The sequence below is a fragment of the Oratosquilla oratoria genome, chromosome 24 (genome assembly GCF_046742065.1).
Source record: "Oratosquilla oratoria isolate Oo_2021 chromosome 24, ASM4674206v1, whole genome shotgun sequence".
Lineage (NCBI taxonomy): Eukaryota > Metazoa > Arthropoda > Malacostraca > Stomatopoda > Squillidae > Oratosquilla > Oratosquilla oratoria.
The window spans coordinates 54,475,389-54,488,245 of NC_134800.1; the positions used below are offsets into that span (position 1 = coordinate 54,475,389).

At 42.0% G+C, this 12,857-nt stretch overlaps 1 protein-coding gene across 1 annotated transcript in view; it reads left to right on the forward strand.

The window, feature by feature from the left end:
• LOC143038643 (tubulin alpha chain-like) overlaps positions 1-12,857 on the forward strand; it is a 30,128-nt gene that overhangs the window by 11,911 nt on the left and 5,360 nt on the right. Inside the window, exon 8 of the mRNA XM_076208135.1 lies at positions 11,538-11,738. Within this exon, the coding sequence (XP_076064250.1) occupies positions 11,538-11,738 (201 nt within the window). The remainder of the gene's footprint in view (positions 1-11,537; positions 11,739-12,857) is intronic.

Below are 12,857 nucleotides of genomic sequence, written 5' to 3' on the forward strand. Positions count from 1 at the left end.
TCTCTCTCTCTCTCTCTCTCTCTCTCTCTCTCTCTCTCTCTTTCTCTCTCTCTCTCACTCACTCTCTCTCTTTCTCTATGTATGTATGTATGTATGTATGTATGTATGTATGTATGTATGTATGTATGTATGTATGTATATGTATATATATATACATATATATATACATATATATATATATATATGTACATATACATATATATATACATATATATATATATATATATATATATATATATATATATATATATATATATATATATATCTTGCTCTTTTAACTGCTATTCTTTCCCAACACTAATAAAAAAGACACTTGACAAGTGATGGCTTCTCCCCTCTCCTCCTCCTCCTTCTTAGGCTAGTCAATAGAAACAATTCCGCATTCACATAACACGTACATAAAGGCAACATTTTCCTCTGAGCTATCTATGGGGAGGACCGTTGGCGACTGGTGTGGGGCTGTGGGTTTTCATCAATAGAATCTTGAAACAACAGATGATTGGTAGATGATGGAGTTGCATTTGGTGGTTGTATCTAAACGTAAATAAAACCAACACTAATAGACAAACAATATTTCGGTGGCTGTCGTTATCGCATACATTGCTAAGAAATAAGGAACATGATAGATACGATTAGGCACACACACACACACACACACACACACACACACACACACACACACACACACACACACACACACACACACACACACACACACACACACACACCTCTCATGGCGCTGTGGTTAGAGCTCTGGCCTGCCACTACGGAGGTCCGGGTTCGACTCTCGCCCGGGGCTGAAATAATATCAGTATCGCAGCGCTGAGGGGTGTTACTCCAACTCTCGTGGGCGGGGAGTTGGGGTGTGTGTGTGTGTGCAAGGTCATAGCATTACCCATAGATCGGACCTACGAGCTCTGAGCTCTCTTCCAGGAGGGAAATAGCTGTCGATCACGAGTCCAACACGTGATCCAAAGACCAAGTGAATACACACACACACACACAGACACACACACACACATGTATCGGGGTGGTCAATGAAAGTCAAATAATATAACAATGGATAGTATTGTATTAAATTACAAGCACTACAAAACCAGCGTGCGGTCGCTTCGCAAGCAAGATCAAGACTGACGCTAAGCGACGCGACCACGCCAGACTTGGCGGGAAAACATACACGCTCAAACTGAACACTTGGTTCTTATTACATATGTACAATATATGATGATAAATATACAATGACAATAACAAAATCAATATACAATAACTTCTATGACAATTATGCAATGGAAAAATACAACCACAATTGAACACTTCGCAAGTACAATATATAATACTTGTACAATGTTGTACGTAATTATAATATGTATCATACCATTACAATGCTCGGCCACCACCACTCGGTGACCCCACCGAGCAAATGAGAAAAAAAAGTAATGACCAAGACAATAGGTAATTCACAATATATACAACAGACTCCACACACACTAGTGTAATGACAAAAGTGTGGAAAGAAATTTGTACATCAGCACACCCTAATACATAAACAAGAATACAAGAAGATATACATAAGAATCACATACAACACAATGAAGGTACATAAGAAACACATACAACAAAATGAAATAAGAACTGACGCCAGTTAAACAAGATACCAAAGACAGTATTTGCCGGACGTCCGGGACATGACACTTAATAGCTAAACAAGAGGTACACACACAATTCAATACACTTAACAGAGAAAAAAAAAACACAAAGTTCAAGGCAAGACAAACAGAAATAACAACATAAACACTGTACATATTCAGTTATGAAGACACAGGATACAGGTCAAGACAAACATAATCAACAACATAAACAATGTACATATTCAGTTATGAAGACATAGGACCCCTAGAACGGAGATTATATTTATGAGGGGCTGATACAGGAATAGTTTGTACAGTGGGCCTTGGAGGAGGCCGTGTAAACGCCGGTATGGGCACCTGAGTGACCTTAAGTCTGTCCACATGCACCACTTCGCTCAGTCCCTGTGAAGGATCAAAGACCCTGAATTTGTTGGGATGCAACTTCTCAGTAACCAAAAAGGGGCCAGTAAATTTACAGTTTAACTTAGATTGGCGGTCCGGCATGCTTTTATAAACATGATCACCAACAACGATGGTAACAGGCTTTGCACGAATATGTTGGTGTTTCAACATTTCGGCCTTGAAAACAGCAAGTTTTCCTTTCACAGAGTCATAAATGGCATGCAACGTGTGACTCTGGAGTTGACTATAGTCATCAAAATTGTAGAGGGGACGAGCAGGGTTGTCAAGCACACCATAAGGGAGTCGTTTTTTAATTAACTGCATAGATGACATAATGAGGCGTTTTGCCCGTAGAAACATTAATGGTGCTATTAATACAAGCACTGACATGGGGGAGCCAATCTTCACAAGATTCATGAAAGCCACTAGCAACGTGTCTGAGTATATCTAGAATCTTCCTATTCGTCCTCTCTACAAGACCATTGGACGCCGGATGGTAAGCAGTCACGAATGTTTGTGTGATGCCGTAACGTTCACAAATACTTGCCAAAATCTCGTTCCTAAATTCAGTACCATTGTCACTTAGGAGCACCGAAGGAGTAGTGTATGGACACAAAACATGAGAAACTAAAGCATGGGCTACAACTGGTGCAGACTTGTTACGTAAGGGAGCTAATATTACAAAACGACTAAAGTGGTCCACACACACAAGGACATACACAGAACCTTGAGTGCTACGAGGCAGTTGCAAAAGGTCTATAGCCACAGTCTGAAAAGGGCGAGAATGAGTAGGGTACTCTAAGATGAGAGCAGTGGGCGTAGAACCTTTGTTCTGGGCACAAGAACTACACCGGGCTACATGAGAGGTAATGTCTAGTCGCATTTTAGGCCAATAATACTTCTTACGCGCCATAGCCAGAGTTTTGTCACGACCTGGGTGACCAGCCTGAGGGGCATCATGAGCAAGGGACAAAACAACGGGAACTAGAGACTCAGGGATCACTAGCTGTGCCACATCCTGCTCAAACACTTCCACATTACGAATGAGAACCTTGTCCTGCAAGGAAAATTGGGACAGAGGTACCGGTAAACCTGGTAAGGTGGTATCATCATCAGACTCCAAAGCATAAATGACAGTAGACCGAACAGGGTCTTCACGCTGGGCTTTGGCCAGATCCTTCAGGGAGAAGTTGTCAATTACTGTAACAGCAGCAACAGGGATGTTACGTGAAAGTGCATCAGCAACGTTGTTTGCACGCCCTGGGATATGTTTAAGGGTTGGATTGAATTCCTCAATCGTGAGAAACCATATGGCTAGGCGGCCTGAAAGGTTCTTACCCTGGGAAAGCTGAGTGACAGTAGTGTGGTCCGTATAGACTGTAATGGGATATCCAAAAATTATATCATGAAAATGCTTCAAAGTCCATACCACTGTCAGGGCCTCTAAATGAGTAACAGAGTAACGGGACTCTGGCTTATTAAGAATGCGACTACCATATGCAATAACATGAGGTCTACATCCATCTACATGTTACATGAGTACAGCTACAATGCCTGTACCAGAAGCATCTGTACAAATAGTAAAGGGAGACTATAATCTGGGAAAGCTAACACAGGCGCTTCAGTAAGGGCAAGCTTCAAGGAATCAAAACTTTCCTGATGAACATCACGCCACTGGAAGGAAGAGTCCTTCTTGAGGAGGCGAGTGAGAGGGGAAGCAATTGAAGCAAAGTCTTTAATGAATGCACGATAGTATCCTGCAAGTCCAAGGAAGGAACGTACATGTTCAACTGACTTCGGTATAGGGAAGTCGCTCACCGCCTTCATTTTATCACCTGTGGTGTGGATACCATGTTTGTCTACAACATGACCTAGGAATTGGATACTAGACTTGAAAAAGGAACACTTGGGTAAATTGAGTTTCAACCCAGCTTCAGCAAAACGTTGCAAGACCATGGACAACTTAGTAAAGTGGCTTTCCACATCTTTGGAAACTAAAATTAAATCATCCAGGTAAACAAAAAGTCCATCCCCCCACTAAGCCATGAAAAATGGAGTTGACCAAGCTCTGGCAAGTCAAGGGAGCATTCCGCAAACCCATAGGGCAACGAAGGCATTCATAATGTCCACTGGGAGTCGAGAAGGCCGTGACTTTACGAGACTTCTCCTCCAGGGGTATCTGCCAAAAACCGGCTTTTAAATCTAAGGTGGTGAATACGGTATTACCAGTGCCAATAGACTCAAGAAGGTCGCTTAAGACAGGCAAAGGGTAATAGTCAGGAACAGTGACCTCGTTAACCCGCCTATAGTCAATAACAGGACGAAAAGATCCATCTTTCTTAGGCACCAGATGGAGCGGCGAGTTCCACTCTGAGTGAGACTCTTGTACAACGCCTTCAGGTAATAATTCGTCAACCAAGGACTGTGCTATAAGCCGACGAGAGTGAGGTAACCTGTAAGAGGGAACGTAAATAGGACGAACACCTGGCTGAAGATCAATTCTATGAACCACACGATCTGTAACACCTAATGGATCACCAGGCAAAGCCAAAGTATGACGGTGGGTCACTAACAGTTTAAGGAGACGAGGCTTCTCATCAGGAAAATCAGTCTCACCTACAAATGTGGCAAACTCAGAAGCTAAGTGAGCAGGGTCACGTGTTGGAGGAGTTTGTAGTACAGAAGCTATGATAGGCGAGTCCTGGAAAGCTACAATGTCAACCACATAAAAGGAGCCTAAGTGGCTGCCAGGAGAGAGCAATAGGAACAGCCGTGACGTTTGCTACCAACGCCGTGGTAACATGATCCTCGCGAATAGTGGAAAGAGTTCCTTCTAATGTAAGGCGACGAATACGAACAGATTGAGACAGAGAGAGGACATCAGACCTTATCGGGGCACCTGAAACGCGCATCGGAACTCGAACTGAACTTAAAGGTCCAATAAGATGCTCCCCTATAGCAACAGCAGCACAAGGAAAAGTAGGGTTAAAGCGCTTAGAAGCTGGTGAGGGCAAATGTGCGGACTGATCAAGCACAGGAGAATCACAAACAGAAACTGGCCTATCTGATGCAGGGATAACAAAATTGCAGAAAGTCACTACACGGCGACTAGGAGAAATATCTATGCCATGAGCTGTAAGAGCATCAATACCCAAGAGACAGTCACACATAAGGGCAATACCAGAAACAACAACGAAAGTGACATGGAAAACTGTAGCATGCGAGGGAAACTGTAAGGGAAGACAAACAGACCCAAGAACAGGCAAGGGAGAACCTTGCACAGAATGCAAATTATTACAAAAGGGAGATAAAGGGAGATTGTACAATTCCCGGAGAGCAAAATAAGCCTTTCTACTTATGAGACTACATTCTGCACCAGTATCTACAGTGACTGAAATAGGCGTATCCCTTGAGAAATTGGAAGGTAAGTAATGGAGAGGACTCAACAGCTACTAAGGGGATAATTTGAGACCGAACATTACTGGTTAAATCTTTGGGTTATGAAACAGGCGCTGGGGAAAATGGGACTGACGAGGCTGATGGGAAGTCTCTTCTCTAAGTTTCAAAACCTTGAAACATTGATCAGTCGAGTGTTTACAATGACCATGGATATGGCAGTAACTGAGTTTATCATGTGGATCTACTCTAGAAAGGTCATGCGTCATATTAGAAGAAACATTAGATACACTCCTGCGAACAGGGGACTGTCTTGACTTGTGTACCTGGCGCCTACGGCGGTAACAAAAATTGCTTGTATGACCAGACCTGTTACAAAAGGTACATGTAAGGATAGGGGGGTAATTGTAGATTGAGGGGAGCTATGAGTAGGAACTGTAGACTGAGAGGGCTGAGGAGAACAAGGGACATTGGCATGTTGAAGAGCATTGTTAATACACAAAGAACTAGAAGGCATTTCCCTTAGTTTACAGGAAAGCCTTGTTGCAAAAGATAATAGAGTTTCATCAGTCTTATAGCTGAGAGAAGATGCAGCTCTTCTCTCAAAAGGCACCAAAAAAAGGATGTAAAGCAAAAATTCCAAAATAAGGCGGAACCTATCTAAAGTGATAGTGCCATTATCTACCCAGTCTGAATGTGAGAGTGAATCGAAGGCGTCAACAACAATTATACTGGCCTGGGCTTGAGCACGCCTGTAGTCAAGAGTTCCCAGTCGGGATACGAGGGTATCAGCCAGTTTGAAACACCATTGAAAAGAATTGCCAACAGGGGTATCTGATTTTTTTTTTTTTTTTATGAAATTAGACCTAAAGATGTCATAATTATAATCCAAAGACTTGGGATCCAGGCCCGATGCAGACAGCATCTCTGACGCTAGTGAATTAGGTACAAGTTGTGACCTCACAGAAGAAATCTTTTCAGGCCCAGTCGAAACATTTGAGTTCACTATAGCATCCTCGCATTGGCGAATAAAATCTATAGCCTTATAATGGGGGTCTTGGCCTGAGAATTTAATAACAGAGGGTTCTTGGTCAGTACTTTGGATGAGATGTATAGCAATCTGGCAGATCTAATTATTAATGCACAAAACACATTTATCCCCCTAAAGTCAATACGGAAAAATAGTAATACTCCCAAATGGATGACGGACAGATTGAAACATGAGATCGGAATTAAAAGAGGACTTTACGTAAAAATAAAAAACGGGGAATCACACCTTAGATCAAGATATAACGAAATGGCAAAGCTGGTTAAAAGGAATACACGTTCAGCGAAACGTAATTATGAAATCAAGGTTGCCAGTCAAGCAAAATCCAACCCAAAGGGTTTCTTTCACCTCTATAGAACAAAAAATAAAGAAAGAATAGGACCAATTAAAAACGATGAAAATGTCATGATAGAATCGGAAGAAAAAATGAGTGAGGAGTTTAACAATTATTTTCTATCGGTGTTTACTAATGAGAGGTTAGATAAAGTACCTGACTGCGATCCGATTTTCAGAGGGGATGAAGAAAATAGCCTAACTAATATCAGCATTAGTAAAGAAGAAGTTATCAAGCAGATTGACAGACTTAAAGCTACAAAATCTCCGGGTCCGGACGAAATTTTTCCAAGAATGCTTAAAGAGTGTAAATTTGAAATCTGCGACCAGTTAACTGAAATATTCAATAAATCGGTAGACACTGGTTCTGTTCCAACTGCTTGGAGGCAGGCAAACGTTGTTCCTGTTTTTAAGAAGGGAGATAGATCGACCATATGCAACTACAGGCCAATCAGTTTGACATCGGTTATAGGAAAAATGCTTGAATCAATAATAGTAAATAGACTCAGAGAACACATTGAAGGGCATAATTTAATTCGTGATTCACAGCATGGTTTCTCCAAAGGTAAGTCATGCGTGACTAATCTTCTATCCTTTTACACTAAGGTATATAAGGCGTCAGACAACAATGAAAATTACGATGTTATTTACCTTGACTTTAGCAAAGCGTTCGACAAAGTGCCACACCAGAGACTACTAAATAAAATCAAAGCCCATGGCATAGGAGGAAAAGTGTTAGAATGGATTAGAGCTTGGAATAGTAACAGAAAACAGCGGGTCACCATAAATGGAATAAAATCTAGGTGGGGCAATGTTACTAGCGGGGTCCCCCAGGGCTCGGTTTTGGGTCCTTTATTGTTCATTATGTATATAAACGACTTAGACGATGGGTTAAATAGTGATGTTAGTAAGTTTGCGGACGACACTAAAATAGGACGCCTAATTAGGTCAGGAGAAGACGCCCAGATTCTGCAGGATGATCTTAATAAACTGTTAACATGGTGCCTAAGAAAGATGGATATTTTCGTCCAGTTATTGATTACAGGCGGGTTAACGAGGTCACTGTTCCTGACCATTACCCTTTGCCTGTCTTAAGCGACCTTCTCCAGTCCATTGGCACTGGTAATACAGTATTCACCACCTTAGATTTAAAAGCCGGTTTTTTGGCAGATACCCCTGGAGGAGAAGTCTCGTAAAGTCACGGCCTTCTCGACTCCCAGTGGATATTATGAATGCCTTCGTTGCCCTATGGGTTTGCGGAATGCTCCCTTGACTTGCCAGAGCTTGGTCAACTCCATTTTTCATGGCTTAGTGGGGGGATGGACTTTTTGTTTACCTGGATGATTTAATTTTAGTTTCCAAACATGTGGAAAGCCACTTTACTAAGTTGTCCATGGTCTTGCAACGTTTTGCTGAAGCTGGGTTGAAACTCAATTTACCCAAGTGTTCCTTTTTCAAGGCTAGTATCCAATTCCTAGGTCATGTTGTAGACAAACATGGTATCCACACCACAGGTGATAAAATGAAGGCGGTGAGCGACTTCCTTATACCGAAGTCAGTTGAACACGTACGTTCCTTCCTTGGACTTGCAGGATACTATCGTGCATTCTCTCCCATTTTTTCTTTCCAGCCAGGTGATTTTTTTTTCCAGTGACAGTGGAACTATTAATACCTTTCCCTTGAACATTTTGTGCGTAATTAGGCGCAGGTTAACGAGGTCACTGTTCCTGACCATTACCATTTGCCTGTCTTAAGCGACCTTCTTCAGTCCATTGGCACTGGCAATACGGTATTCACCACTTTAGAATTAAAAGCCAGTTTTTGGCAGATACCCCTGGAGGAGAAGTCTCGTAAAGTCACGGCCTTCTCGACTCCCAGTGGACATTATGAATGGCTTCGTTGCCCCCATGGGTTTGCGGAATGCTCCCTTGACTTGCCAGCACTTGGTTAACTCTATTTTTCATGGCTTAGTGGGGGATGGACTTTTTGTTTACCTGGATGATTTAATTTTAGTTTTCAAAGATGTGGAAAGCCACTTTACTAAGTTGTCCATGGTCTTGCAACGTTTTGCTGAAGCTGGGTTGAAACTCAATTTACCCAAGTGTTCCTTTTTCAAGTCTAGTATCCAATTCCTAGGTCATGTTGTAGACAAACATGATATCCACACAACAGGTGATAAAATCAATGCGGTGAGGGACTTCCCTATACCGAAGTCAGTTGAACACGTACGTTCCTTCCTTGGACTTGCAGGATACTATCGTGCATTCATGAAAGACTTTGCTTCAATTGCTTCCCCTCTCACTCGCCTCCTCAAGAAGGACTCTTCCTTCCAGTGGCGTGATGTTCATCAGGAAAGTTTTGATTCCTTGAAGCTTGCACTTACTGAAGCGCCTGTGTTAGCCTTCCCAGATTATAGTCTCCCCTTTACTATTTGTACAGATGCTTCTGGTACAGGCATTGGAGCTGTACTCATGCAACAAGTAGATGGATGTAGACCTCATGTTATTGCATATGCTAGTCGCATTCTTAATAAGCCAGAGTCCCGTTACTCTGTTACTCATTTAGAAGCCCTGGCAGTGGTGTGGGCTTTAAAGCATTTCCGTGATATAATTTTTGGATATCCTATTACAGTCTACACGGACCACACTGCTGTCACTCAGCTTTTCAAGGGCAAAAATCTTTCAGGCCGCCTAGCCAGATGGTTCCTCACGATTGAGGAATTCAATCCAACCCTTAAACATATCCCAGGGCGTGCAAACAACGTTGCTGATGCACTTTCACGTAATATCCCTGTTGCTGCTGTTACAGTAATTGACAACTCCTCGCTGAAGGATCTGGCCAAAGCCCAGCGTGAAGACCCTGTTCGGTCTACTGTCATTTATGCTTTGGAGTCTGATGATGATACCACCTTACCAGGTTTACCGGTACCTCTGTCCCAATTTTCCTTGCAGGACAAGGTTCTCATTCGTAATGTGGAAGTGTTTGAGCAGGATGTGGCACAGCTAGTGATCCCTGAGTCTCTAGTTCCCGTTGTTTTGTCCCTTGCTCATGATGCCCCTCAGGCTGGTCACCCAGGTCGTGACAAAACTCTGGCTATGGCGCGTAAGAAGTATTATTGGCCTAAAATGCGACTAGACATTACCTCTCATGTAGCCCGGTGTAGTTCTTTTGCCCAGAACAAAGGTTCTACGCGCACTGCTCCCATCTTAGAGTACCCTACTCCTTCTCGCCCTTTTCAGACTTTGGCTATAGACCGTTTGCAACTGTCTCGTAGCACTCAAGGTTCTGTGTATGTCCTTGTGTGTGTGGACCACTTTAGTCGTTTTGTAATATTAGCTCCCTTACGTAACAAGTCTGCACCAGTTGTAGCCCATGCTTTAGTTTCTCATGTTTTGTGTCCATACACTACTCCTTCGGTGCTCCTAAGTGACAATGGTACTGAATTTAGGAACGAGGTTTTGGCAAGTATTTGTGAACGTTACGGCATCACACAAACATTCGTAACTGCTTACCATCCGGCGTCCAATGGTCTTGTAGAGAGGGTGAATAGGAAGATTCTAGATATACTCAGACACGTTGCTAGTGGCTTTCATGAATCTTAGGAAGATTGGCTCCCCCATGTCAATGCTTGTATTAATAGCACCATTAATGTCTCTACGGGCAAAACGCCTCATTATGTTATCTATGGAGTTGAAAAATGACTCCCTTATGATGTGATTGACAGCCCTACTCGTCCCCTCTACAATTTTGATGACTATAGTCAACTCCAGAGTGAATTTTGAAAAAAATTGCCGGCCGGTGATATCGCATTTGTTGGCGTTTGTGCTTCTCTCCCATTTTTTTCTTTCCAGCCAGGCGATTTTTTTTTTCAGTGACAGTGGAACTATTCATGCCTTTCCCTTGAACATTTTGTGCGTAATTAGGCGCAGTAACATTTTTCTCTGAGTGCGCATGGTGATTTTTTTTGTTCCCGTTGGCGTCGGCGTTTAAACGTTCATCGTTATCATCTGCGATTATCACTGGATTGTCTTGTGTTCCTGTGTGTATCGGTGGTGATTTGGGCCCTGGATGGTGAAGGATTTTGGCAAAACAGAATTATACCTGCGCATTCTTCATATCGGCCGGTATTCGTTCGCTGATTTCTATAGTGACTTTCGTCTCCTTTGATAGTGCATTATTCAGAATTGTTTATCCGTTGCCACCATATGTATTGGGGTGGCCAATGAAACAGTCAAATAATATAATAATGGATAGTATTGTATTAGATTACAAACACTACAAAACGAGCTTGCGGTCGCTTCGCAAGCAAGATCAAGACTGACGCTAAGCGACGCGACCACGCCAGACTTGGCGGGAAAACATACACGCTCAAACTGAACACTTGGTTCTTATTACATATGTACAATATACAATAATAAATATACAATGACAATAACAAAATCAATATACAATAACTTCTATGACAATTATGCAATGGAAAAATACAACCACAATTGAACACTTCGCAAGTACAATATATAATACTTGTATAATCTTGTACGTAATTATGATATGTATCATACCATTACACACACACACACACACACGCACACACACACACACACACACACACACACACACACACACACACACACACACACACACACACACACACACACACACACACACACACACACACACACACAGACACACACACACATACACATTTACATTATTATAATTTTTCACAGATTTCTGTTGGAGAAATCACGAACTCTTGCTTTGAGTACGACAACCAGATGGTCAAGTGCGACCCCGTTGGGGGCAAGTACATGGCCTGCTGCCTCCTGTACCGGGGCGACGTGGTGCCCAAAGATATCAACAGTGCAATAGCCAAGATCAAAGGGAACAAGAAGATTGAGTTCGTCAGCTGGTGTCCGACAGGGTTCAAGGTAAGAGACTCGTTCTCTTGTGTCTTGTGTACTTCAAGATCCCTCCTCGCTTTCCCATCTTTCAGCTCGTCACCCACCCCCGTCGACCTTCCTCGTCCTCTTCGATTGCGTTCTTCTTTGCCCGTAAAGGATATTCTGCCGAGTCCTATGGTTCCTCAAAGAATGCATAAGATTTTCCCGCTGAGTCTTATGGTTCCTTAAAGGAGACATAGGAGTCCTGCTGAGCCCTATGTTTTCTCAAAGGATGCATAGGACTTTCCTGCAGAGTCCTATGGCCTTCGATACGTGGTGATAGGATTTCATTATGCTTTAAATATATCATCTGCTCTTTGCTCTTTTCTTTGTTTTTTCTGAAGCGGCCCTCTACAAGACATTTATCTATTCTATTTTATCTTATTTCATCTTCCTTTATTTTGTGTTATTTTATTCTATTTTGCTTGATTATGTTTCACTTATATTTAAGTTAAGTTTTACTTTATTTGATATATATATATTTTTTTTAATTTCCTTTCTTTTGTTGTACTTTATATTATTTATTTATCTATTTTATTTTATCTCGTTTTATTTTATCTTATTTTATTCTATTTTGTTTTGTTTACTTTATAATTGTTTTTTTTATCTTATCGCTTTTTAGAATATACAGTTAAAAATGCGACCTGAAATAAAGTTCAGAAACGAAAAGGTTTTGTTGATCTGGTGATTTTGTCAAGAAAGCTGTAAACATCCTCTCCTGATTCTCCAACCTTCTTTCCCCAGCTTCCTTCTCCTTCTCCTCCTCCTGTAGAATTGTAGTTAGTTATCTATAGTGAATACTGGTTTTGGAAAGTCAAAATCTGGGAGTTGTCTTTGCTTTAATGTTCAAGTCTTCTCTGGTTTATACATACATGCAACCTCCGAGGAAGACTCAGGGGGTTGCCAGAATAAACATCTTACACTATTTACAAGTTGTGTCATATGCTGATTGATTAAAAAGGTTTGTCTAGTCGGTTGGCGAGGCCTGTTGTCCTAGCAGGTGGCAACGACGAGAGGATACGCATTTATTTTTGTCGCAGGTGTTGGGCGTTTCCCCGAAACGCTGGCGAGGTCCATTGTTCTAGCAGGTGTTCGGACGTTGCCCGA